The sequence below is a fragment of the Thamnophis elegans genome, chromosome 9 (genome assembly GCF_009769535.1).
Source record: "Thamnophis elegans isolate rThaEle1 chromosome 9, rThaEle1.pri, whole genome shotgun sequence".
NCBI classification, from domain to species: domain Eukaryota; kingdom Metazoa; phylum Chordata; class Lepidosauria; order Squamata; family Colubridae; genus Thamnophis; species Thamnophis elegans.
In genome coordinates, this window is record NC_045549.1 from 53,447,843 (window position 1) to 53,471,783 (window position 23,941).

Consider the following 23,941-nt stretch of genomic DNA (forward strand, 5'->3'; position numbering starts at 1 on the left):
GGCCTGCAGAAGACAAAGGCCCTGCTCTGTTATCTGAGATGAGGGAGGTTATATCTCAGGCTATCTCCCAGGGCGTTGTTGAAGCAATGTGGCAAAAGGAAGCCAGAGGTGGCAGGGGTCTTAAGACAGGTCACCACCTCGTTGAGTCCAGGGATCGCAACCCCAATTTTCCTGGTACTTCCATTACAACGGAGGTGTCGGCCTGGGAGGAGGAGGCTGCAGATGAGTTTGAATTATCGGAGGATGAGGATATGCCCCTGATAAGCCTGCTTTCACTGGCCTCTTCAAACCGTCTTCGTTTAAGGCTATTCTGCATAAGGCCAGGGCTTCCATGGAGCTAGGCCCAGCTAAACCTAAGGATAAGGCTGCCCCTTCTACTTCCCAGGACCCTAAGGAGGGACTATTTAAGGAGAACACTCCAGATCCAGAGCTCATTCCAGTCCCTGACCTGTTCATGAATGTCGTGCAGCGCCAGTGGGTGCAGCCAGGAACATTGGCCAATCCCAGTTGGGGGGGGGAATAAAAATTTATACTCCTTAGAATCTAAAATGGAGGACATTTTGAAATTGTCAGAGGTGGATGCCCCGGTGGTCTCCTTGACTTCCAACTCAGCCCTACCGGCAGACCTTTGAGATGGTCTTAAAGCGGAAGACAAAAAGGGCGGATAAAGCCTGTCATAAGACACATCAGGCGGCCGCCTGGGCCATTAAGGCATCAACTTCCACTTCCTTCTTCACAAGGGCATCACTCTGGTTACGGCAGTTGAGATCTAAGCCTCCCTCAGAGTGATCCAGTGGTGTCATGATCTCAATAAGATCATTACAGCTGTGGAATATTCTGCGGATGCCTCCTTGAATCTGGCGAAGTTCGCCTCTAGAGCGCTGTCTTCCAATGTGACCTCTTGCCGCCTGCTATGGCTCTACCACTGGCAGGCAGACATGAAAGCTAAGTGGAAGCTGGCCTCAGCCTCATTCAAAGGGGGGGGCATCTCTTCAGAGATTCCTTAGAAATTTTTTTGATAGAGACAAAGAATAAACGAAAAAACCTTCCCTCTACTCACAAAAAGAATGAGAGGACAGGCTCTGGTTCCTTCAGGAAACAGGCCTTTCGGGGCCAGGATAACGCTCAGGCTTCTACCTCTTTTTCCTATCAGGTCCTACAATCAACCTAGCTATAGAGGCCAAGATAGGAATGCCTTTGGGTCCCACGGCAGGTAACAACACCAGTGCTTTCCAACAACCGCCAGTTCAGGTGCGGCAAGTGACCACCAAAGCGATCCTTCCATGGGGGCCACCTGCAACTTTATGCAGACTGATGGGAGGAGATTACCACGGACACGTGGATCCTCAAAACCATCAGGAGAGTTCTGATCCTAGAGTTTCTGACGTTCCCTCCATGAATGTTCATTCGTTGCCCCCTGCCCAAAAAACCCCTCAAAAGTTCCCTCATGCAGGCAGAGATCCGTCATCTGCAAATAAACTGTGGCTAATAAATGCCATAGAGCCAGTTCCATCGGACCAGGAGGGGAAGGGATTCTATTCCATTCTCTTCATGGTCCCAAAGAGCTCAGGGGGGTGGAGGGCCATCTTAGATTTGAAGCGCCTGAATCAGCATCTGGCCTACAAGCGCTTCAAGATGCAGTCCCTCCAGTCCATCCTGGACTGCATAAGACAGGGGGACCTGCTCAGTCCATCGATCTGAAAGAAGCTTACCTGCATGTACACATCTATGCATCACACAGAAGATTCCTGCGGTTTCACTACGACGGGAGGCATTATCAGTACAGCGCTCTTCCCTTTTGCCTCTCATCTGCGCCCAGGATTTTCACCAAGCTTCTGGCGGCAGTGGCGGCTCACGTTCGTGCCCGGCCCATTCGCCTGGAATGTTACCTGGACGACATCATCATTCAGTTGTCGAGTTGTCATCAGGCCATAAGAGACATGCAAGTCACCATACGCAACATACAGAACCACGGCTTTTCGGTGAATCGACAGAAAAGTAATCTCGAACCGGTAACTCACATTCAGCATCTTGGCACCATAATAAATTCTTCCGTCCCCGGTGTTTCTGTCACCAGATCGGTTGTGCAATCTCAGGAGCAGGATCTGCCAGTGCCGCCGGGTCAGATTCCTGCCAATTGTCCAACTCTCGCAGCTCCTCGGCATCATGATATCTTGCCTAAAAATAGTTCCCTGGGTGTGGCTGCATGCCAGGGAAGTACAGTGGTTCTTACTTTCGATGCAGAGATCAAAGATCAGCAACTCGCCCAGAAAGGTTTGGCTTCCACTGAAGGTTGTTCGCTCCCTCAGATGGTGGCAGTCGACAGCAGTAGAGAAAGGTTGCCAGTTCAAGGAACCCGAAAAAGTTGTGGTCACCTCGGATGCCAGTCTCTACGGCTGGGGGCACATTGCCAGGATCAACTGACTCAAGGCAGATGGTCGTGGACAGAGGCAGCTCACAGCATAAATTGGCTAGAGCTGAGAGCAGCCAGGCTCGCCCTAAGACAGTTTTCAGCCCAACTGGTGGGTTGCCATGTACTGTTGCTCACAGACAACATTGCAACGAAGGCACACATAAACCAGCAGGGCAGCACCCACTCCAAGGGACTCATGGCAGAAGCAGAGTCTCTGGGCCGTTGGGCGGAATGTCACCTGGCATCAATCAGAGTGGATCACATATCCAGGGCCAGCAACATAAGGGCAGACTGGCTGAGCTGACAGACGATTGACAACTCTGAGTGGCATCTGCATCCAACTCTATTCCGGCAGATAAGGTGGCAGTTCGGTCAACCACAAGTCGACCTGTTCACAACTCAAGTCAACATGCAACTGCCGAGATTCTTTTCATGTTACCACTCACCCCAGGTGGAGGGGACGGATGCGCTGAGCTCCAAGTGGCCTCCAGACCTCCTCTATGCTTTTCCGCCCCTACCGCTCATTCCACAGGTAATCACCAAGCTCCTGGTGGAGGAGGCAGAGATTGTACTAGTGGCTCCGCATTGGCCCAGGAGGTCCTGGTACGTGGATCTGGTCGATCTTTCCATACAGGATTCCTCAGGAGCAGATCTCCCTCAGCCAGGGGGTCATCAGTCATCCGGACCCCCACTGGCTTCAACTAGCCATATGGCACTTGAGGGGGAGCTTCTGACGAAACAAAATCTTTCTGACAAGGTCATCCAGTCCTTTCAAGCATCCAGAAGACCAGCCACAACACACATATACGATGTGACCTGGGCCATGTTTTCCACCTGGTGCAAGGGGTGTGACATTGTAGACGTTTCAGCATCCATACCCCAACTTCTGGACTTCCTTCAAGAGGGGTTGGACAAAGGGTTGGCACCCAACACTCTCTGTCGCCAGGTAGCAACCTTATACACTATACTGTCTAGAGATACTTATCAGTCCCTGAGTCAACACCCTCAGGTCAGGAGTTTCCTGAAGGGTGCATCCAACATCTGCCCTCAGGCTATACACAGGTATCCTTCCTGGAACTTACCTTATTTCTGCAAGCCCTGACAAACGTGCCTTTCGAACTGATTCAAACTGTGAGTCTTCAACATTTGACCTTTAAAACTGCCTTCTTAGTAGCAATTACGTCTGCTAGGAAGGTATCAGAGAGATTGCAACGCATTCTGTCATGGAGGAACTTTGTATTATCCATCACGACTGGGTCATCCTGCAACTCGATTCTTCCTTCATACCAAAAGTGAACACTCACTTTCAAAGAGCCTAGGAGGTAATACTCCCGAACTTTTGCCCAAGACCTAAGGAACGTTCCTGGCACAAGCTAGATGTTCGACGAGCAGTGCGTATATATATTAAAAGGACTAAGGATTTTAGATGTTCAGAGTCATTCTTTGTATCATTTCAACCACGGTCGTTAGGCCATAAGGTCTCTTCCTCAACCATTGGACGTTGGCAGCAGGCCTGTATAAAAATGGTTTATGAACATCAAGGCAGGACAGTGCCAGGTCGAGTGACGGCACACTCTACAAGGAGTGCTGCCACTACAACAGCCTGGGCGACCCAAACGTCCATCATTGACATTTGCAGAGCGGCGACATGGGCGTCTCCCACCACATTCATCAGAAATTACAAAATTTACACCTTTTTCTCAGCCAAAGCCTCCTTTGGAAGATGTGTTTTACAGCAAGTTGCCTCGGTTCCGGACAATCCGGACATTTCCCGCCCTGGGACACAATAGCTTGGGTATGTCCCATGCTTGGCGTCTCCAAGCATCGCACAGGAGAATGACCATTGGCTTACCTGAATGGTCATTCTCTGGACGCTGCGGGAGAGTCCAAACCGCCCTGGGTTTATTGCAGTGTCCAAGATTATGCATCATGATCAAGATACCTGAAGGGCATCCTACAGCGGACAAGACTTTGTTTTTAAACTGCCCTCAATGAGGCAGTTTTATTTAATTATTGATCACTGTTAATTTTAATTCGAATTTTTTTTGAAAAAATGTAATTGTCAATTTTAATTGGGTTTGGGATATTCTATTGTTGTTGAGAATGCGGTAACACATCAGCTTCCCCAGTCCCTGGATGAAGCTGTCTACCTGGATCCGTTTCAGTCGGGTTTCAGGCCCAGATACAGCACGGAGACGGCATTGGTCGCGTTGGTCGATGATCTCTGGCGGGCCCAGGACAGGGGCTGCTCCTCTGTCCTCGTCCTATTAGACCTCTCAGCGGCTTTCAATATCATCGACCATGGTATCCTACTGCGACTACTCAAGGGGTTGGGAGTGGGGGGCATCGTTTTACGGTGGTTCTCCTACCTGTCGGATCGGTCGCAGTTTGTGTTGACTGGAGGGCAGGGATCGACCCCGAGGCGCATCACTTGTGGGGTGCCCCAGGGGTCGGTTCTCTCACCCCTCCTGTTCAACATATATATGAAACCACTGGGTGAGATCATCCGTGGTTTTGAGGTACAGTATCATCAATATGCTGATGATACCCAACTTTTCATCTCTACCTCAAATCACCCAAACGATGCCCTTGACGTAATGTCCCGATGCTTGGAGGCTGTGCGGATCTGGATGGGGAGGAACAGGCTCAAACTCAATCCCTCCAAGACGGAGTGGCTGTGGTTTCCGTCATCCCAATTTGTGCATCTTGTTCCATCTTTGATAATAGGGGGAGAAATTTTAGCCCCCTCAGAGAGGGCCCGCAATCTGGGCGTCCTCCTGCTTAGTTTAGAAGAACACCTGATGGCCGTGACCAGGGGGGTCTTTTACCAGGTTCGCCTGGTACGTCAGTTGTGCCCCTTCCTGGATTGGGATGCTCTGTGCACAGTCACTCATGCCCTCGTCCTTTCTCGCCTGGACTACTGTAACACTCTCTACATGGGGCTGCCCTTGAAGAACACCCGGAAGCTTCAACTGGTCCAGAATGTGGCTGTGCGGGTTATCATGGGGGGCACCTAGGTGCTCCCATGTTACACCCCTTTTAGGCTGCCTGCACTGGTTGCCGGTTGTCTTCCGGGTGCGATTCAAGATACTAATTATGACCTTTAAAGCACTCCATGGCTTAGGCACAGGGTACCTGCGAGAACACCTACTGCCACCGGTAGCCTCCCATCGTCCAGTGCGATCCCACATAGTTGGTCTCCTCAGGGTGCCGTTGGCCAGACAGTGTCGGCCAGTGACCCCCAGGGGGAGAGCCTTCTCTGTGAGAGCGCCTTCCCTCTGGAATGAGCTGCCCCCGGAGCTTCGTAAAATCCCCGACCTCCGTCCTTCTGACGCGCCCTAAAAAGTTGGCTTTTCCAACAAGCCAGCCTGGCCTGAACAAAACAAAATAAATTATTGATCACGGTTAATTTTAATTCAAATTTTTTTTAAAAAATGTCATTGTCAATTTTAATTGGGTTTGGGATATTCTATTTAATTTCTTTTTAACTTTTGTATTGTGTGTTTCTTTTAATGTTGTATGCTGCCCTGAGTCCTTGGGAGAAGGGCGGCATATAAATCTAATAAACCTAACCTAAACCTAAACCTACATATTATACTAACTTTGAAAAAGCTTGTAGTTTTATTTCTGCTTCTGTTCCCACTTTGTGCTGTGTGGTCAGGCTTTACAACAGGGGTCTGCATTAAATCACAACTCTGTGGGCACTTAACCCCATATTAAGCTCTTTGCCTGACTTGGCAGAAGATTCTTAGACACAACTCAGCTTCTTTATAAAACTTATGGCAGACAAACCTGAAGTGGTTGATTTTTCCATTGCCACACTTGTGTTTCTTTATAACTGTCTATCCATCCCACACAGTTTAAACTCTAGTCCTTTTCTTTGTAATTTAATGAATACTTGAAGACCCCGATAATAAAAAGAAATATCTTATAGAATATGTTAGTAATGAGATGAGATTGACATATATAATGAAACTGTTACAACTTCCTTATTCATTCAGGCATTTTATTTTGCAATGCATTTCTTAATTCTTGAATATTGAGCTGTTCGTTTTTTTTTCTATAATTGTAAATCTGGAATCTGAAAAAAATTCTTGAAATAAAACATCATAGTTTATACTTGTACAAATATAAGGTGTTGAAATTGTCTTGGTTTGTGTAAATCTTAATAGTTGTGTGCACAGCATTCCTCTCTATGTCATATAAACTACTGTAGAGACTCTCTCTTTTGGCTTGTGGAAGAATCATTATATATAATCCCATTGCTTGTCAGAGAAAAGAAAACTCAAACACATTCCTCAGAGTACTATCTTTAAAGTACTATTAAAATCTATTGGTTACATTGTTTGAGAATTTTTCACACTGCATTTTACAGTGTTTTGTAAGGCAGTTACTTGATAGTAATATTCAAGAAATGGATTGAATCCTAAAATCTTACATTACATTTTAATAGCTAACAGCCTTTTTTATATTGTAGACTGTGCAAATCCACTTGGGGTCACTGTTCCATATACAATAAGAATCCACCTCTTGGATTTTCTTTTAGAAAACTGTATATGCAACTAGATGAAGGCAGCCTCACTTTTAATGCCAATCCTGAAGAGGTAAGTAGAATTCATATATCATACTATTAACTATAGTTATGATGCTTTATTTCTTTTTCAACTGTTTTACAAACCTGAAATTATCCCAGAAGCGATAACCTAAGGGAAATACATCTCTTGAAAAGCAAAAATGGCATATAACTTTTAAAATAACTTTTGTTAAATCCAAACAAATATTTATAACTGAAATTTAGTGGGTTTATACCATGGATGCATAATGTATATATCTATTTTTATGGCATAAATTAGTAGCAGAATTTAAAACAGGATAGTTAGTTTATGCTTTATGCTGAAAAAAAATCATAGCTCCAGATCACTGTTAATAGTATTAACGAGCAACATTGATGCTTACAATATTTTTAGGAGTATAAGATGCACCAAGGTTTTGAAGAGGCAAATTAAAAAAAAAGTTTTTGCACTCTGCAAACGTCCCAAAAGTGGCCCATTTTTTTTCAAAAGAAAAAGGGCATGAATAGCCCTTAGGAGGTTTGTAGAGTGTTCCTGGCGGTGTGTGGGGACAAATTGAGTAAAAAATGGCCCATTTTTTGCTCATTTCTGCTCTCCCCAGCCCCCAGTTCGCGAAAACGGGCCTTTTTTGTCAAAAAAAGGGCATTAGGAAGCTTGTAGAGTGCTTCTGGTGGAGGGGGGGCAAAATTGAACATTTTCTTTTGCTCATTTCTGCCCTCCCCAGCCCCCAGGAGCTCTCTGAAAGCTTTCTACAAGCTATGCACAACCATTTTGGTGAAAGGGGGGGGGGTTTCAAGAAGCAAAGAAAATGCTGTATTCAGTGTATAAGATGCACCCAGATTTTCAGCCCCTTTTTTGAGGGAAAAAGGTGCTTCTTATAAGGTATTTTGAAATATAGAAGAAATATAAATAAAATATTTTCATGAATATAAATATATACAAATATTATATATATGTACATGTATATGTACATGTATGTGGCTGTGTATAAAATATCCCATGTTTTTTGTTTGTTATATTGACTAATTTTTAATCTTTTGGTATCACATAATGTAATTCTCTCTCCCTCCTTTCCTCCCTCCCTCCCGATGTCTGTGTATGTTTGTGTGTGTGTTCTAAAATTTGTTTAAGAAATTGTGAAATCTATAATGCTAATTTACTTCACTGAATGTTTCTTTTTTCATGTTTTATTTTATTTATATTCATTACAATATTGATAATATAATAACAATAATACTTAACATTAACATTCTTTAACAACTCTCTGACATATCCTCTTTTTATTCCCCTCATTTCTAACTTCTGTTTCTATTGTCTAGCCATTGATAAAATACGTCCCATATCAAAAAAATATTCAGTTTCTTCTTTATTCTTAATAGTAAGAGTTAATCTATCCATTTCTGCACATTATAATATTTTCTTCTTCTGTTTCAAATGTTTTATTCATTTTCATTTTTCAATTTTGTACATTCACTTATATGCTGAATATTTGCAATAATAATAATATAATAAAAAAAAACCCAACCTAAACACAACTCATCATAAACCCAACCTGTCGCTTTCATACACCCCTTCTCCTCCCCCTCCAACTTTCCTTTCTCCCTCCAACAATCACCCCTCCTACTTCCCTTTCCCCTCCTATCTTCCTTTCTCGCCTTCCTCACCCTCCTTCCCCTCTCATCCTCCTTACATTCCCCTCTTCCTCCCTCCTTACTTCTCCCTCTTCTTTTCCTCTACTTCTCACTTTGGTGCATTTCTCTATTCATTAATCTATTCAATTACTAAAAGTTGCGCTAAAAAGAAAAGAGAAGGAAAAAAAATAAAAAGAAAAAGAAAAAAAAAGAGAAAAATAAAAAGAAAAGATAAGGAACAACAGTATACAAGTGTATTCTTATTCTATATATTGAGACTATATCTCCACCCACCCACCCACCCCCAATGAACCCCCCTCCCTAATCCCCTCCGACTTCCCAGGTCCCACACCCGGCACAGTTCAGTACCATTCACCTTCTAGAATATCTTATTAACAATAATAATGAAAATAAAATAAAAAGAACACTCCGAAAAAGAAAAAAAACGAAAAAAAATAAAAAAAATAAAAATCTTTTGCATTATGCTCAGCCTCCCATCATTCTTAAAATTTAAACAGTATAGCTCATTCCATTTATATTTTAACTTCGTCCCTTGCTTCTTTGATATTTACCCCCATCTTCCTGTAGACTCTCCAGATAGCCTTTCTTAACCTTATATTCAAATAATAGTTTATACAAAAATCAATTTACCTTCAAATACAGAGCAGTCTAATCATACTTTCGCTACTCATCTTCCTACCTCTCGTTTCTCATCTCCATTCCTCCCAAGCCCAAATTCTAATTAGGATCTCGCTCTTCACTTTAAAATCCTGAGCTTTTTATGTTATACTTCAAGCATGTAAATCCGTAAAATGTGTGCCCAAAATCCATACCACTTCATTCAGTCCCAGGATCCCTTCATCGATGTCCCGCTCCACCTTCCCTTCTGCCCCACTCCTCCCAACTCCATTCATCCCAAACCGCAATTCAAATAAATCTTGGTCCCCGCTTTCCTCACACCAGAAAACAATTCATGCGCAGTTTGGATTAAAATTCAAATAAGTCTTATAAAGATCCCATACAATATCTGTCCAAAATAAGCAATGCTTCTTTCCATTCCTCATCGGTACACAGCTTTACCATTTCGTACCAAACAGGAATCCTAAAATTTTAATCAGTCCAAGAGCTTAAAAAGTATTTTAAAGACATCGTTGGATCTTTATTCTTTACTCTTCTGCCCTTCCGGAAAGAGAAGGCAACCCTCTGCCTTATAACCATGTGTCCCGCTGCTTTGAAAATATGGCTAAATCCTCAGTTTCCGCTCTTCTGCCTCTCCGGTAGGGGGAGAACAACTCCCTCCATCTTGTAACCAAGTGAATTGCTGCTTGTCTTTCCTTCACCTTGTCTTTCCGCTTTTCCGAGTGAGTCAAGAAGCCCCGCCTTCAGAGTTTTATAATAAAAGTCCCGAGCTTCCGAAACAGAATTGAGACGAAATCTTTGATTCTCGAGTGTAACTGTGATTCCAACTGGAGCTTCCCATTTATACTGTATTTGACGATTTTTAAGCTCTTGGGTTAAAAAAGTATAGTCTCTCCTTGCTTGCAGCATCTGGAGTGGTATTTCTTTAAAGACAAACAAATCTTGCCCATCGATTCGGAGCCTGTTGTTGTAAAACTTATGGATGATCGCATTTCTGGATTCTCTTGTGAAAAAGTATATAATTATGTCTCTTGGAAGCTGTCGCTGTTCTGCTACACACGAATTCTGGCGATAGATTTTTCGAATATTCCAATCAAAATTGAATCCCAGACTTCCCACCGCTTGACTGAAAGCCTCTACAAACGTCTGTTTCAAGTTCTCTCCTTTCTTTTCGGGCAGTCCTCTGACTCTTATTGCAAACGCCTTTCTGTTATAATTTATCATTATAAGTTGTGTTTGAGTATCTCTAATCTCTTGTTGTAATGCTTGGATGTTGGAAGTCAAATTAGAATTAGCCTCCTCCAAAGTTTCCAGTTTAGTCTCCATTTCTTCGATATAATCTGTCAAAGTAGACATAGCTTCAAACATATCCACCTTTATTAGGGCAATCTTAGTCTGTATTTTGTCGCATAAATCCAGCACAAATTCTTTGATTTCTTGTTTAAAATCATTGAGTATTTGAAAAAGAAGCTCCTGTGTTAAGGAATCTCCAGTAGGGGGTGTAGGAGGCGAGGGCAGCGATTTACTAACAAGTTCTTTAAGCACATGCGGGGGGGAGCGTTTTGCCTGCTTAGACCTGGGAGGCATTATAGATAAAAGCTGAGAATAAACAAATAAACAGTGTCTTCACCTGCTCAGTTCTCAATAAGTTATTTGTAGATTTTGCTTGTTAATGAGTAGCAGTCTCCGGGGAGATAAAGCCGGTTAATTACGTCATCAATCACCAACATAGTAAAAACGCCATTTTGCAGCACGATTGAAAAAAGAAGTTTCAAAGGAAGACGAAGCTGGTGTTTAGATAGTTATAAAAAAGGAACATCACAGGAGTAAAACCCGCTCGTGTTGGTCTTAAGTTGCTTTAAGCAATTTATCATTGTCCTGAGGGGGGGGGATCGCCTGTCTAGGGCTGCAAAAAAAAAAGCAGCTGAGAAGAACTGGCTGGAGATAAGAGCTCAGTTACGCTGGATCTTTTCTCCGTTCGCAGCCCAAAGAAAAAAGAAAAGGGGCTGTGAACTACGAATAAATCCTAGCACCTGAGCTTCTGCCTGCCCCTTTCTGCCAAAAAGGGGTGATATCTATTGATCTTAATTAGATATACAGACCAGAACTCTGAGAGGAGCTCCGTTGAGCTCCTTCGGCGATAGACTCCGCCCCCAGGAAGTCCTATAATATTTTCTTAATTACATTCTCATCTGATGGAATCCATCATGTTTCCATAGCTCTGCAAATACAATTCTGGCTGCAGTTAGTATTTGTTAAACCAGATATATAGTCCTTTTATCATATTTTTCCGGTAGCATGCCCAACAAAAATGTCCCTGGGTTCAAGTCTATATGTTGCTTTATCATTTTTTCTAACCAAGTGTATAGTCTTCGAAGTGGGGCATGGGAGGAGTCACATCTGGGTATTAACACAGCCCTTTTGCCCTGAGACAGGTAAATCTTGAGGCCACAGCTCCGCTCCTCCTCCTGACTTTCCCCGGATTAACCTCAGTCTTCGGCCCAGAAGGAGTACTTTCCTGACTCTCCCTTCACTTTGAAGATCTACCTTTCAGCAACTCAGCTATTTTATCGGATCACCTCTTCTCACTCATGCTTCGCCAGTCGCTAGTTCTCAAGCAGTGCTGCTGCACTAGCGCAAGCCTCCGAGTGGCTGGACGGTCACGGAGGGGGCACTTTTTCCTAACCGCGTGCTCCGAGGAGATCGAGTCAACAAAGGATCGCAGGAAGCCGAGAGTCAGCAAAAGACAGCCTTCCAGAGCTTCCCGAAGGATCGGAGAGGCAGATTCCGACCGCATGTTCGGCGGTCACCACCTTGGACCGTGGCCATCTTGAAGAAGTACATGAGTGGAGCGCGTGGTCGGTGTGCCTGGTTACGGACACTGCAGGCGCCCAGAATCCACCGCCAGAACTAGGAGGAAGTTACTGGGGCCAGTACTCCACCATTAATCCGGGGAGGGCCCAGCTGTTGGTGGTGGGCCAGCATTCGGCTGCGGATCAGTGGCAAGTTTGGGAGGCGCGTGGAGCCTTAAAGCGGCAGGACGCACAGTCGAGCCGAGGCCGGCACAACAGGAGGAGGTGGTGAATGTGACTACAGCATGGCTGAGGCCACGAGGAGTGGGGGAGCGGCCGGCCCTAGATCCCAGGGGAGTCGGCCCAAGGAGAGAACCTCCAGAGAGAACCTCCAGGGGGGTTCTCCCAGTCACCAGAGGGAGGTCCTCTGCCAAGAAGAGCACGTCCAAGACCGCTAGGAAGCAGATCCCCAACAAGGAAGTGCAGATCACCAGGACCTCCAAGAGGAGGACTAGGGATACCATCAGCCCATTCCCCTCTAGATCTCGCTCTCCTCACAGGCTTCCCACACTGGAGGAGGCCCAGCTTGATTCCCCGGGATCCCCAAGGGGCTCTAGCAGAGGGTACAGCTGCCTATCACCCGCTCTATCACCTGCTCATCCCTCGGGGGCATGGGGATATCCCTTCGGTCGCAGAGTCCCTAGCCCCACCAGGCGCTGGCTGGCTCCGCAATCACCAGCCTCAGGGGCCCCATTGCTACCTCCCGATCTCCCCCCCCCACCTCCCAGAGCTTCCTGAAAGCTTTCAGGAGGCTTTAGCCAGAGCCATCGCTAAGGGGATTGCCACTGGGATGAAGCACCAGTCCCAGGGCTACAGGAGAAGGCCTTCCCGGGGGAACCCTAGAGGACATCGAGACCAACCCAGATCGCCTGTTTCCAGAGAGCCCAGCTCATCCTCTCCCTCCACCGCCAGCGAGGGCTCAGATCCAGAAGAGGGAGAACTGAAGGACATTGGGTTTTCGGAACATGAGGACTCCCTGAGGCGCCCAATATCACCGGTCTGTTCCCTCCCTCCTTGTTTAGTTCCTTGTTACATAAGGCAAAGGCCACGGAAGACCTGGACAACCATCCAGAGCCCACCCAAGCTGCTCCCACTCCTGACATGAGCGGGGGGAACAAGAAGGGGCCCTTCCAGAGGCCCCAGGTTGTGAAGAGGAGATCCCCATCCCAGACCTCTTCCTAGAGGTGCTTAAATCCCAGTGGGTTAAACCAGGCTCCTTCCCCAACCCGGGGAGCAATGACCGCAGGTTTTACAACCTTAATGCTACCTTCGCCCATGCTTTACAGGTTCCTCCAGTGGACACTCCTATGGCTAACCTAGCTTCCTCTTCCGGGTTGGTGACTGGAGACATCTCTAACTGTCTCAAGGCGGAGGAGAAGAGGGCAGAGATGGTAATGTGCAAGACCTTACAGGCAATGACATCGGCAATTAGGGCGGCGGCGGCTGGAGCAGCTTCAGGACAGGACCAGCGATAGATGTGAGGATGCTGCAGGACATCACCAAGTAAATGGCAGCCACGCAATTCTTGGCTGACTCCACCCTCGATGTGGTAAAGTATTCATCTAGAGCCTTATCTTCCTCAGTAGCATCCAGGTGCTTACTGTGCTGCACCATTGGCAGGCCGAGTCCCGAGCAAAATGGCACCTGGCAGGAGCAGATTACACCAGGGACAAGCTCTTCGGCTCGTCACTGGACCCCATCCTCGTGGAAGACAAGAACAAACATAAGGTCTTCCCAGCCACAAACAGACATTCAGACCACTGACCGGCTCCTTACCTCAGGAGAACATCCTATCATCCTCCTGAGTCGGAGTTCCAACAACAGAGGTACCTTGAACCCAGATTCCCCAGGCAGGAGCGGCCATCCCTTTCGTAGGTTCAAGTGATCTGACCCTGGATCACCCCATTGGCAGCCGCCTCCCTCTTCGTGGATTCCTGGGAACGCATCACCATGGATAAGTGGGTCCTCCAGACTGTTAGGCTCAGGCTAAAGCTGGAGTTCCGCTCACAGCCCCCAAATAGGTTCCGAACCTTCACCTCCTCTAGGAATCCTGCCAAGTGCACTCTCCTGCGCAAGGCTATCCAACACCTGCTGGCTATGGGGGCAGTAGAGTTGGTTCCAGAGGGGGAGAAGGGATCAGGATTCTATTCAAAGCTGTTTCTAGTTTCCAAGAGTTCCGGGGGGGTGGAGGGCCATTTTAGACCACAAGTTACTCAACTCCAGACTTGTCTACCACAGGTTCAAGATGGCCTCAATTAAGTCCATCCTAGAGGGCATCCGACAGGGGGACTTCCTGGCTTCCATAGATCTCATGAAGACCTATTTACATATCATGATTGCCCCTGAGTACCGCAGGTTCCTCAGATTTTCCCACGAGGGTAACCACCTGGCTTAGAAATTCAATAAATGAAATGAAATTTCCAATACAGGGCCCTTCCCTTTGGGCTGGCATCCGCCCCTAGAACATTCACCAAGGTACTGGCCGCAGTGGCAGGACACCTCTGGTCCATTCTAGTCCGGCTTCATTGTTACCTTGATGATATCCTTGTCCTGGCCAGGTAGCAACCAGGGCCGAGAGGAATCTGGGTTTCACTATCGACACCCTGAGGTCCCTGGGGTTCTCGATTAACCTCGAGAAGAGCCATATGACCCTCTCCACGAGGCTCCAGCACCTAGGGACTATCATTGACTCTGTGGCCGGCGAGGTTTTCCTCTCACTGGAGCATAGGGACAGCATTGTTCAGCTGCTTCAGGAGATCCGTAAGACTCGTTCTGTCCCTGTAGTTCTTCTTTCCAGGCTTCTCAGGAAATTCATCTCCTGCATAGGAATCGTACCCTGGGCCCGCCTCCACGCCCGAGAGCTGCAGTGGTTCCTGCTTCCGCACAAGAGAAACGGGATGAGCAACAAGAACTTCAAGGTCCCCTTGACACCCCAGGTGGTCCTCTCGCTCCGTTGGTGGCTGTCGCCAGTTCTAGGCAGGGGGTCCCTATTCAGGGATCCAGAAAGGAGGGTCCTAATGACAGTCGCAAGTTCACCTGGGGAGCACACCTGGAGTCCCAGCTAGCCCAGGGCTGCTGGACCCCAACGGATCTGCGAAACAACATCAACTGGCTGGAGCTCAGAGCGATCCACCTGGCTCTTCAACACTTCAAGGCAACAGTGTCCGGTCAACATGTCCTGGTCCTGATGGACAACGTGGCAGCCAAGGCCCACATGAACAAACAGGAAGGCACACACTCCAAGGCACTCCAAGGCGCTGCGCAACAAGGCTCTCCGGCTGGGGAACTAGGCGGAACGGAACCTCCGATCAACAGGACCATTGGTTAATCTGGGGAAAGTCAGGAGGAGGAGCGGAGGTGTGGCCTCAAAATTTACCTCAGTCTCCGGGCAAAAGGGCTGTGTTAATGCCTAGATGTGACTACTCCCACGCCACCTTCGAGACATGCAGTTCAGGTAAGACCAACTGACATTTTCGTCCAATACTTTTTAGTTTTGGGACATGTTGACCCTATATGGTAATATGATTGATTACACTTCCAGCATTTAGCGGATCTATCTATCTATACATTTTTGTCAGTCTTGCTGGTGCAAAATGCCATCTTTAAATTTTACAAATTTTCTTTATATGCAGTTGACATAGTCAATGTAATATTTCTATCCCATAGTTTCTGTCATTTATCTAATTCTATTGCTTATCCAAAGTTTTTATCCAAGCAATCACTGTTCCCTTTATCTGCTCACTTTCAAATTTAATATTTAACAAATAACAATATAATTACTTTATCAGTTTTTCATCTGTTCCAGTTAATATCTGGTCTAATTTTTTTAATCTTTGTTAAAACCATATATTTTAGCAGCTTTTTGGTAACAAAATTGTATCTGCATGTGTGGCCACCATGCAATGTCCATCCCTTGACTACTAAGTTCCTGCTTAGTTATTAATTCACCTTTTTCATTCAAAATATCTTTGTATCTTAAATTTGTTCCATATTAATAACATTAGGATGTACTAGTGCTCCCATAGTGGAAAGTCAGACTGGTATTTTCAAATAATGTTGTTCTTTTATTTTAAACCAAACTAATAGTGCATTCCTGATCTAGTGTCTTTGAAAATAACTATGTATCTTATTCTTCCATACCATAAGAAAGTGTGCAGTTAATAATTTTGTATATCTCAAGCTGATCCATTCTTTCACCCATGTGAGTACTTAGGCTTGATAGTACAATTCCCAGTCTGGTAGCCCAAAGCCCTCTCTTTTTTTGGCATCCTGTAACATTTTCAAGCCTATTCTTGCTTACCCCCACCCCAACAAAATGTATCTTGATATTTTATTTAATTCTTCAAAATATTTTTTTCTCCAGTTTTATTGGAATTGTTTTGAATATCTTGGTAAGATATTCCTTTTTATAGTAGCTTTTCTTCCTGTTAATGACAGTTGCAGATCTTTCCATTTCTCCAGGTCTAGTTTAATTTACCTCATCAGTTTCATTTAACTATTCTCTTTAATTGTTGCACATTTTGCTGTTAGTTGTATTCTTAAGTACTTTTTATACTATCTGTACATTCATTCTTTCCATCAACACTCTTTTTTGTATATCTGTAAGATTCTTAACTAAAATCTTTGTCTTATCCTTATTTTCACTCCTGCTACTTCCCCATATTCTTCTATTTTTCTAATTAGCTTTGGTCCAGTTTCTAAGGAATTTTCCAGTATAAAGACCAAGTCATCTGCAAATGCCTATAGCTTGTATTTCTCTTTTTTTATTTCCATTTCTTTTATTTCTTCATCTTACCGAATGTTCCTGGTTAACACTTCCAAAGTCAGTATAAATAGCAGCTGGGACAGTGGACATCCCTGTCTAGTGCCTTTCTTGATATCAAAGTCTCTGTTGTGTCTCCATTTACTATCAATAATAGACCAAATACAATAGTACTCTACAATACCCAATTTACAAAATATATCTGATATAGTCCAATAATTTCCTTTCATGTTTCCAATTCTTTTCAAGCCTAATGTCACTTCCCTTTTTGGGGTGTTATATTTCACAAAACCAAAATATCCATAGTCCAAGTTCTCTTCAACAAAGGTTATTTTCTTTTTTCTTTTTAATGACTTGTACATTATAATCCATAAAGTTGTAGGTTATAATCCACAAAGTCTCACTAAATTGTAATCCACAATGGCCCACCAAAACCCCAAAATTATATCCAACAGATAATAATTCCCCAAGGAGAACGACTGAAAGCTGAAGTATAGATAAAGGTAAAGATTCCCCTCACAAATATGTGCTAGTCGTTCCTGACTCTAGGGGGTAGTGTTCATCTCCATTTCAAAGCTGAAGAGCCAGCCCTGTCCGAAGACATCTCCATGGTCATGTGGCTGGCATGACTAAATGCCGAAAGCGCACGGAACGCTGTTACCTTCCCACCAAAGATGGTTCCTATTTTTTCTACTTGCATTTTTACATGCTTTCAAACTGCTAGTTTGGCAGAAGCTGGGACAAGTAACGGGAGCTCACTCCATTACACAGTGCTAGGGATTTGAACTGCTGACCTTTCTGATCGACAAGCTCAGTGTCTTAGCCACTGAGCCCACGCTGAAGTATAAAATCTTCATTTATTTTATAAAAACCTCTATTATTTCACAGTTTCAGTTGCTCAGTTGTTAAGATCTACATCCAGTCAGGGAGCTACAGTGTTTAAGCTTACGCTTTTTCACACTCTTTCTCTGTAGTTCTCTCTATAAACAGTTCCCAGGTGCAGGCAGCTTATCTAAGTCTTGTAACTATGTTTTTCCAATAAGCTACCAACATTCAGTTATTCACACTTTTCTTCACTTTCTCTATAAGTTTTTTCTGACCAATAGGTGTCACTGTTGCTCTATTTGTCTTCTACTCCTCTCCTTTAACTCTCCTTTAACTTCCTTTAACCATTTTTTTCCCTTTAAGGGTTCCAGAGCCCAAGTTTTATAATCCCAAATAAAGTTTTAGTTCAATAGTATCGAATTAATATAATCCTTAGGTCAACCAATCTGATTTTCCTCTTTACCATTTATATATTCAAATAATTCAAATTTCTTATTTAGATCTGTTTCAGCTTTGTTCTTGTTAGCCGCTATTCTCGGGGTGGGAGATAAATCCATCCCCTTCTTTTACAGCCCCACTGTCACTCAGCCAATTTGAAAGGGGCAAATTTGACAGAAGTTAGAAAGTTCTCACCCAGCCACCACAGTTTTCTTCTTCCATCTTCCCTCATTTTCTCTTTTCGGGCTGTCACAGCCTTGGACAGTGTGCAATGGCCATGATTTCCTTCCTGCCGGATTGAGAGCTTCGCTTGGATCAAACAAGGAGTTAGCGATCTCCTTGTCATCTAATGGGGTCTCTTTTCTTCTTCTCTACTCCTCCAATGTGGCCTAGGTCTGTTGGGACCCTCTGGCAAGAGGAATTTGGCGAACTTCCATAGAGCCCTATGAAAGAATTGCCGTATCGCCTGAACGTCAGCTCCGCCTCTTCATTGAATGTTACTTGACCTGTATGGAAGATTACCTCTTTCCCTAGGGACAGATTGTCATTTTTATGTTTGTGCCAGTTGAGACTTTAAAATAATTAAAGTTATTTTGTGACAGATCATTATAGAAATACCTGCAGTGCATGAAATGCAAAGTCTGAGAATTTCTGGGTGATTATGATGCTAGAAAATGAAAAAGAGCACCTAAAAATCAAAAGAAAATGAAACAAAACCTCAAAATAATGCTTGAAGAATTGAATTGAATTGAATATATATTATATGACGTAAAGAATAAATATGGTTGAATTACACACACACACACACACATATCATATAATTTCCATATGGAACATAGCCAATAGGTTGTAAAACATTTGAAACATGAATCCCTTACTCTAGCTCAGGGACAGGAGTCATACAGAACAATCTTAATCTCTTAAATGATTACTAGGATAATACAGTACTCTTCTCAACATCACACAGTTATAATTATCTTGAATGTTAGAGGGAAAGGAAACTTTGATGTAACAGTACCAGTTATTTTTTTGAATTGAAGATATATTCCAATATATGAATATAAGATCTGCTCTTTTAAGGCTCAAAAATTGTAGAGATTATAAAAATATACAATACAGTAATGCAACAGTTACAAAAATTGAAAACAACAATAGAAAAAACATGAACATTTATTTGTATGATATTTATATTTCGAAATAAATATTTTTTTAAAAATCTAATTTTTATTGGAAAAATTACATAGCCATACCTTTTTAATGGAAGTATGAAGTTCATGGAAATTTAAAGGTTTTTTTGTTAATTGAAATAAACATGAATGTTTATAGAAAGTAAATATTTCTATAATAAGGAAATGATAAAAGAACTAGACAACATTGTATGACATTTTAATGTATGATTTCTATGCACATAGGTTTTACATTGGGAATAGGTTTTATAGCTTAAAGACATGGAAATGTAATAACAGAATTTGAACATATGCATGAAAAATCATCCATTTATTAGAGAATGGCTTTACACAACAAAACATTAAAATGGCTATCTTAAATTACATTGAAAAGATACATATTTTTGCAATTTCTTTTCCAGAAAACCAAATTAGAAATTATATATGGATCCATAGGCATCATAAATATGCAACATTGTGTCACAATTTAAAAGACTAGAATTATTTGTGGAAAGAGTCTTTTCCCCTGTTGCTTTAATATATATAAATCTTAACTATAACTATTCTAACACATGTTTTATTTACAGTACATGTGAATTAGATTCAACATGTTGAAATGTACCTCATAAGATAGAATTACTCTGTAATTGTTAAGATTTGTTCCATATGAAATACTCTGGGTGTTTAAAAATCTAATGTTCCATATAAAATCTCTCTTTCTCCTAGGGAGTTAACTACTTTATGTCCAAGGGAATATTGGATGATTCACCAAAGGAAATAGCTAAGTTTATCTTCTGTACAAGAACTTTAAATTGGAAGAAACTGAGAATATATCTTGATGAAAGGTAACTTGATTATAAAATGACAAACATCACATTCCCTTGTATTTATGTGGATTTCTTATTAAAACATTATGAAATAATTGGATACTGTTACTTATTTCTGTATTACTTCATCAGTACCTTTTCTAGCATTCATTAATCAAGAATTATGATACTCTCTGCATTGTGGATAAAATCTATAGTCTGTTAAATCCCCAAATGGAAGATAACCTGATTTTAAAAAGACAAGGATTATAGTACTGCTCTGGTGTTCATATGCTTATATTGTTGTATTAAATTGATGACTGATTACATACAATTTGTCTAGTTGAATAGTTTCTTTCATATATAACAATGAAAGCAAATATTTTGAGAAGCAAATCAGAAAAAACTGAATATTTTACAATGTATTTAAAATATGTGTACATAAGCAGCTTAAAGTATTTTTCTCTTTTAAATTAGGCGAGATGTTTTAGATGATCTTGTGACACTACACAACTTCAGAAATCAGTTCTTGCCAAATGCACTGAGAGAATTTTTCAAACACATTCATGCTCCTGAGGAACGTGGTGAATATCTTGAAACTCTCATTACAAAGTTTTCACACCGATTTTGTGCTTGTAACCCTGACCTTATGAGAGAGCTTGGCCTTAGCCCAGGTAAGAAGGAGGAGCATGTATCTATTTTAATTGATGGGTTGACATATCCTGTGGTATTGTAAAATTTAAAAGCTAACAAGTTTAGCATAAGTGATATTCATGTTTAAATCTGATCTTGTATAATAGCACTGAATTGAGCAAAAGCCTTAGGCATATACATTGTACATTCTTGTTGTAAAGCTTGAAATTATTATAAATTGACTTCTTTGTCTAATAGATACTTATTAAAAACCAGAGAAAATTGATTCAGTGTCCGTATTGCTAAAAAAGAGGGAAGATAGATAGGCAGACAGATCATATTTTAACATAATATACATGTGACTTTCCCAAGGAAATATGGCTAAAATTTATATACAGTTTAACCTTATCTTGTAATGCAGTTCTTTTGCTCTTATACAGTATTTTTTTTATTTTACAAAGAAAGAACATGGATTCCTATAATCTTGTCCTAAAGAATTTAAAATCCTTTTAGTCTAAAATGTTATGCAGGTTTCTTAAATTGTAAGCAGGCTTCACAAAATATTTTCTCGTTCTTTTTTTATGCTTAGATGCTGTTTATGTATTATGTTACTCTTTGATCCTGCTTTCCATTGATCTTACTAGCCCTCATGTGAAGAATAAAATGTCAAAGAGAGAATTTATCCGAAACACGCGTCGTGCTGCTCAGAATATTAGTGAAGATTTTGTTGGGCACCTATATGACAATATCTACCTTATAGGCCACGTGGCTGCCTAAAAAGCCCAATTTGTTAAGACTTACCATCTGTTGTTAGAAGAAGTCAGCAAATGAAGGAATTTTATCTGTTGTAGATACTGTATGGGGGTTAAATTAGTGCTGGTTATTCTAACCTCTTTCTGCAATCAAAATGTACACAAGCAACTTTTTTAGCAATTTACTATGGAAGCTGAAGAATTTTTTGCAATTTTTTTAAACTTTGCTTACAGTTTGCACAGAACTTTGCAATTAGTCTGACATATTACCATTTCTGAATGTTAAACTGACATTATAGTTTTAAACTGACAAGTTGGTGGACTTGTGCAGTTGATTTGCTTGAACACTTTAACCAATTCATTTTTTAAAAAAAAGTAATATGTACATATTGTATTTGACTAAAGAGATTTATAACCATAATTATTTTATTGTAAAATATTTTAAATAAAGTTGTTTTTCCTTTTTTTTTTCCTATTAGAAGATATATTGGATAATTTATTTCTTCACATAGTGAGACTGTGCATGTTCTTTAAAAGTTTACTTCACAGATGCATAATCAGTTATAAACTATATAATATTCTATGGGTTTGGGCACCTATGGTTCTTTGATGTTGCTGAACTATGATTCCCATAGTCTTCACCATTGGTCGAGTGGGATGTCAGGCATTATAGTACAGCAGCACTTAGAGAGTTACAGGTTCCCCAACCCGATTCATAACCACCAAACTGGAAGACAGGGTATCAGTCTATCCTTGTGCCTCAATATCTAGTGCCTAAAAATATTTAAAAAACAAGGTTGGATGCTTTTATAATTGTTGCCGTCTAGATATGCTTTCTAACAATCAAGGTTTTGCAAGATTTATTTACTTGCATTAGTCATACTCATTTTGTCATATCTGGAGCAGAAAATGTTCTTTGTGAATTAGATTAAGAGACTGGGATCCAAAGGATCTATCTGCACAAGCCTTCCCACCTCTTTTAGCCCTTCCTGCTCCCATGATATCCCCAATGTGCACTGTAGGTATAGTTTTCCCCTTTTTTCCCACTAGAATTTTCTCCTTCCAATCCTGTAATTTTTTTGTCTAATAGGCAGTGAAACTTGGCTATGCTCTAATTCAGCACTTGCAATACAAGAAGTGACCTGAACAGACATGGTTAAAGCGGAGCCTTTTGAATAAATAGTGGGAGAAATGTAGCACTGACCCCAACATTGTTCTCACTATTAGATATATTTGGGTCTGTTTCTATATACCCACAGGAGTAGTAATTTATAAGACCATGGAATGCCTTCTGATATTTTTTCTATATAAATGAAATAAATATTATCCTTGTTTAAATTTGCTGAATTGGTATATGATTGGGATTAAGGCACCTTTTATTTGAGGGAGGGAGTATTATTTAAAAGCTGGTAGGAGTGAAGTAATTGTGGACTATAGATGTTCTGCATTGGCTTCAACTATCTGTCAAAAAAATCTTGCAATCCAGATGCAAAAAGATGTATAATATAGCCGGTGTCCAAAGTGAAACAAAGTAAAGCTAGTGGTAGCAACCAGTGTTTGGCACCAGGATTTCTCTTTCTTCTGCACCTCCTCTCATAATATCAGCGGACTAACTAAAATTTTCTGTAAGCGTGAATCAAAGTTGAAGTGCACAATTGGATTCCAGCCATAGTTCCTAAGTCCAAATCTACTATATATATTTTTCCAAGCAAGTTGGATTTAATTATCAATAACAGTTTTAAAGAAGGTTGACTAGGACATTTGTCAAAGTTTAAGAAATAGTTAAGAAAATCTGATAACTGTAATATTTTGACTTGAAAGTGGTTAAGGATTTGTGCTCTAAATTATGGATTTGAAATGCTATGTAATAACAATGTTAACAGTGTTGATAATGTTACTTAATTATCACAATTATTTTTCCAATTACCAGAATGTCTATATTTTGTTTTCCAGTTTGAATTCTGCTTATTTGTTGACTGCTAACTTGACAAATCTGAAATTGGTATTACTCTTCAGCTGATGTAATTACATTTTTAAAAAAATCAAAATTGCACTGCAACTATTGGTTGGGGGATTGCGGGTTTCTTTGGTTACCATTCTTGTGAAATGCAAATGAAGGTTAAAATGTTGATTAGCAAATTATAACCCCTCATTTCTTATATATTATTGTTACTTTAAATAAATATTTCACTCAATAAAATTTAGAGTCAGTTATCACTTTTTTGTTTTTATACTGTCTTTTTACATTGTCTTTAAAAACCTGTTCTGAACCATTATTAATATGCATAGTGACTTGCTTTAGTCCCATATTACTGGTTTCATATATAGTTAGAATAATGAGGTGCTTGTTCTAAGATATTTATACACATTTGTGTTCTTGTATTTAAAGGATTTAATAAAATGCAGTGTTCCTCCTGCCCAAACATCTCCCAACTTCTGAAATACATTTGGGG

The 23,941-nt window shown here is 41.7% G+C and overlaps 1 protein-coding gene across 2 annotated transcripts in view; it reads left to right on the forward strand.

The window, feature by feature from the left end:
* The window catches only part of FBXO8 (F-box protein 8), a 36,556-nt gene extending 12,854 nt beyond the window's left edge, over window positions 1-23,702 (forward strand). For both annotated transcript variants that reach the window (XM_032224403.1, XM_032224404.1), the window contains 4 exons: window positions 6,891-7,017; window positions 20,024-20,142; window positions 20,581-20,777; window positions 21,326-23,702. In XM_032224403.1, coding sequence (XP_032080294.1) covers window positions 6,891-7,017; window positions 20,024-20,142; window positions 20,581-20,777; window positions 21,326-21,513 — 631 coding nt within the window. In that variant the 3' untranslated portion in view covers window positions 21,514-23,702. The remainder of the gene's footprint in view (window positions 1-6,890; window positions 7,018-20,023; window positions 20,143-20,580; window positions 20,778-21,325) is intronic.
* The last annotated feature ends 239 nt before the right edge of the window (window positions 23,703-23,941 follow it).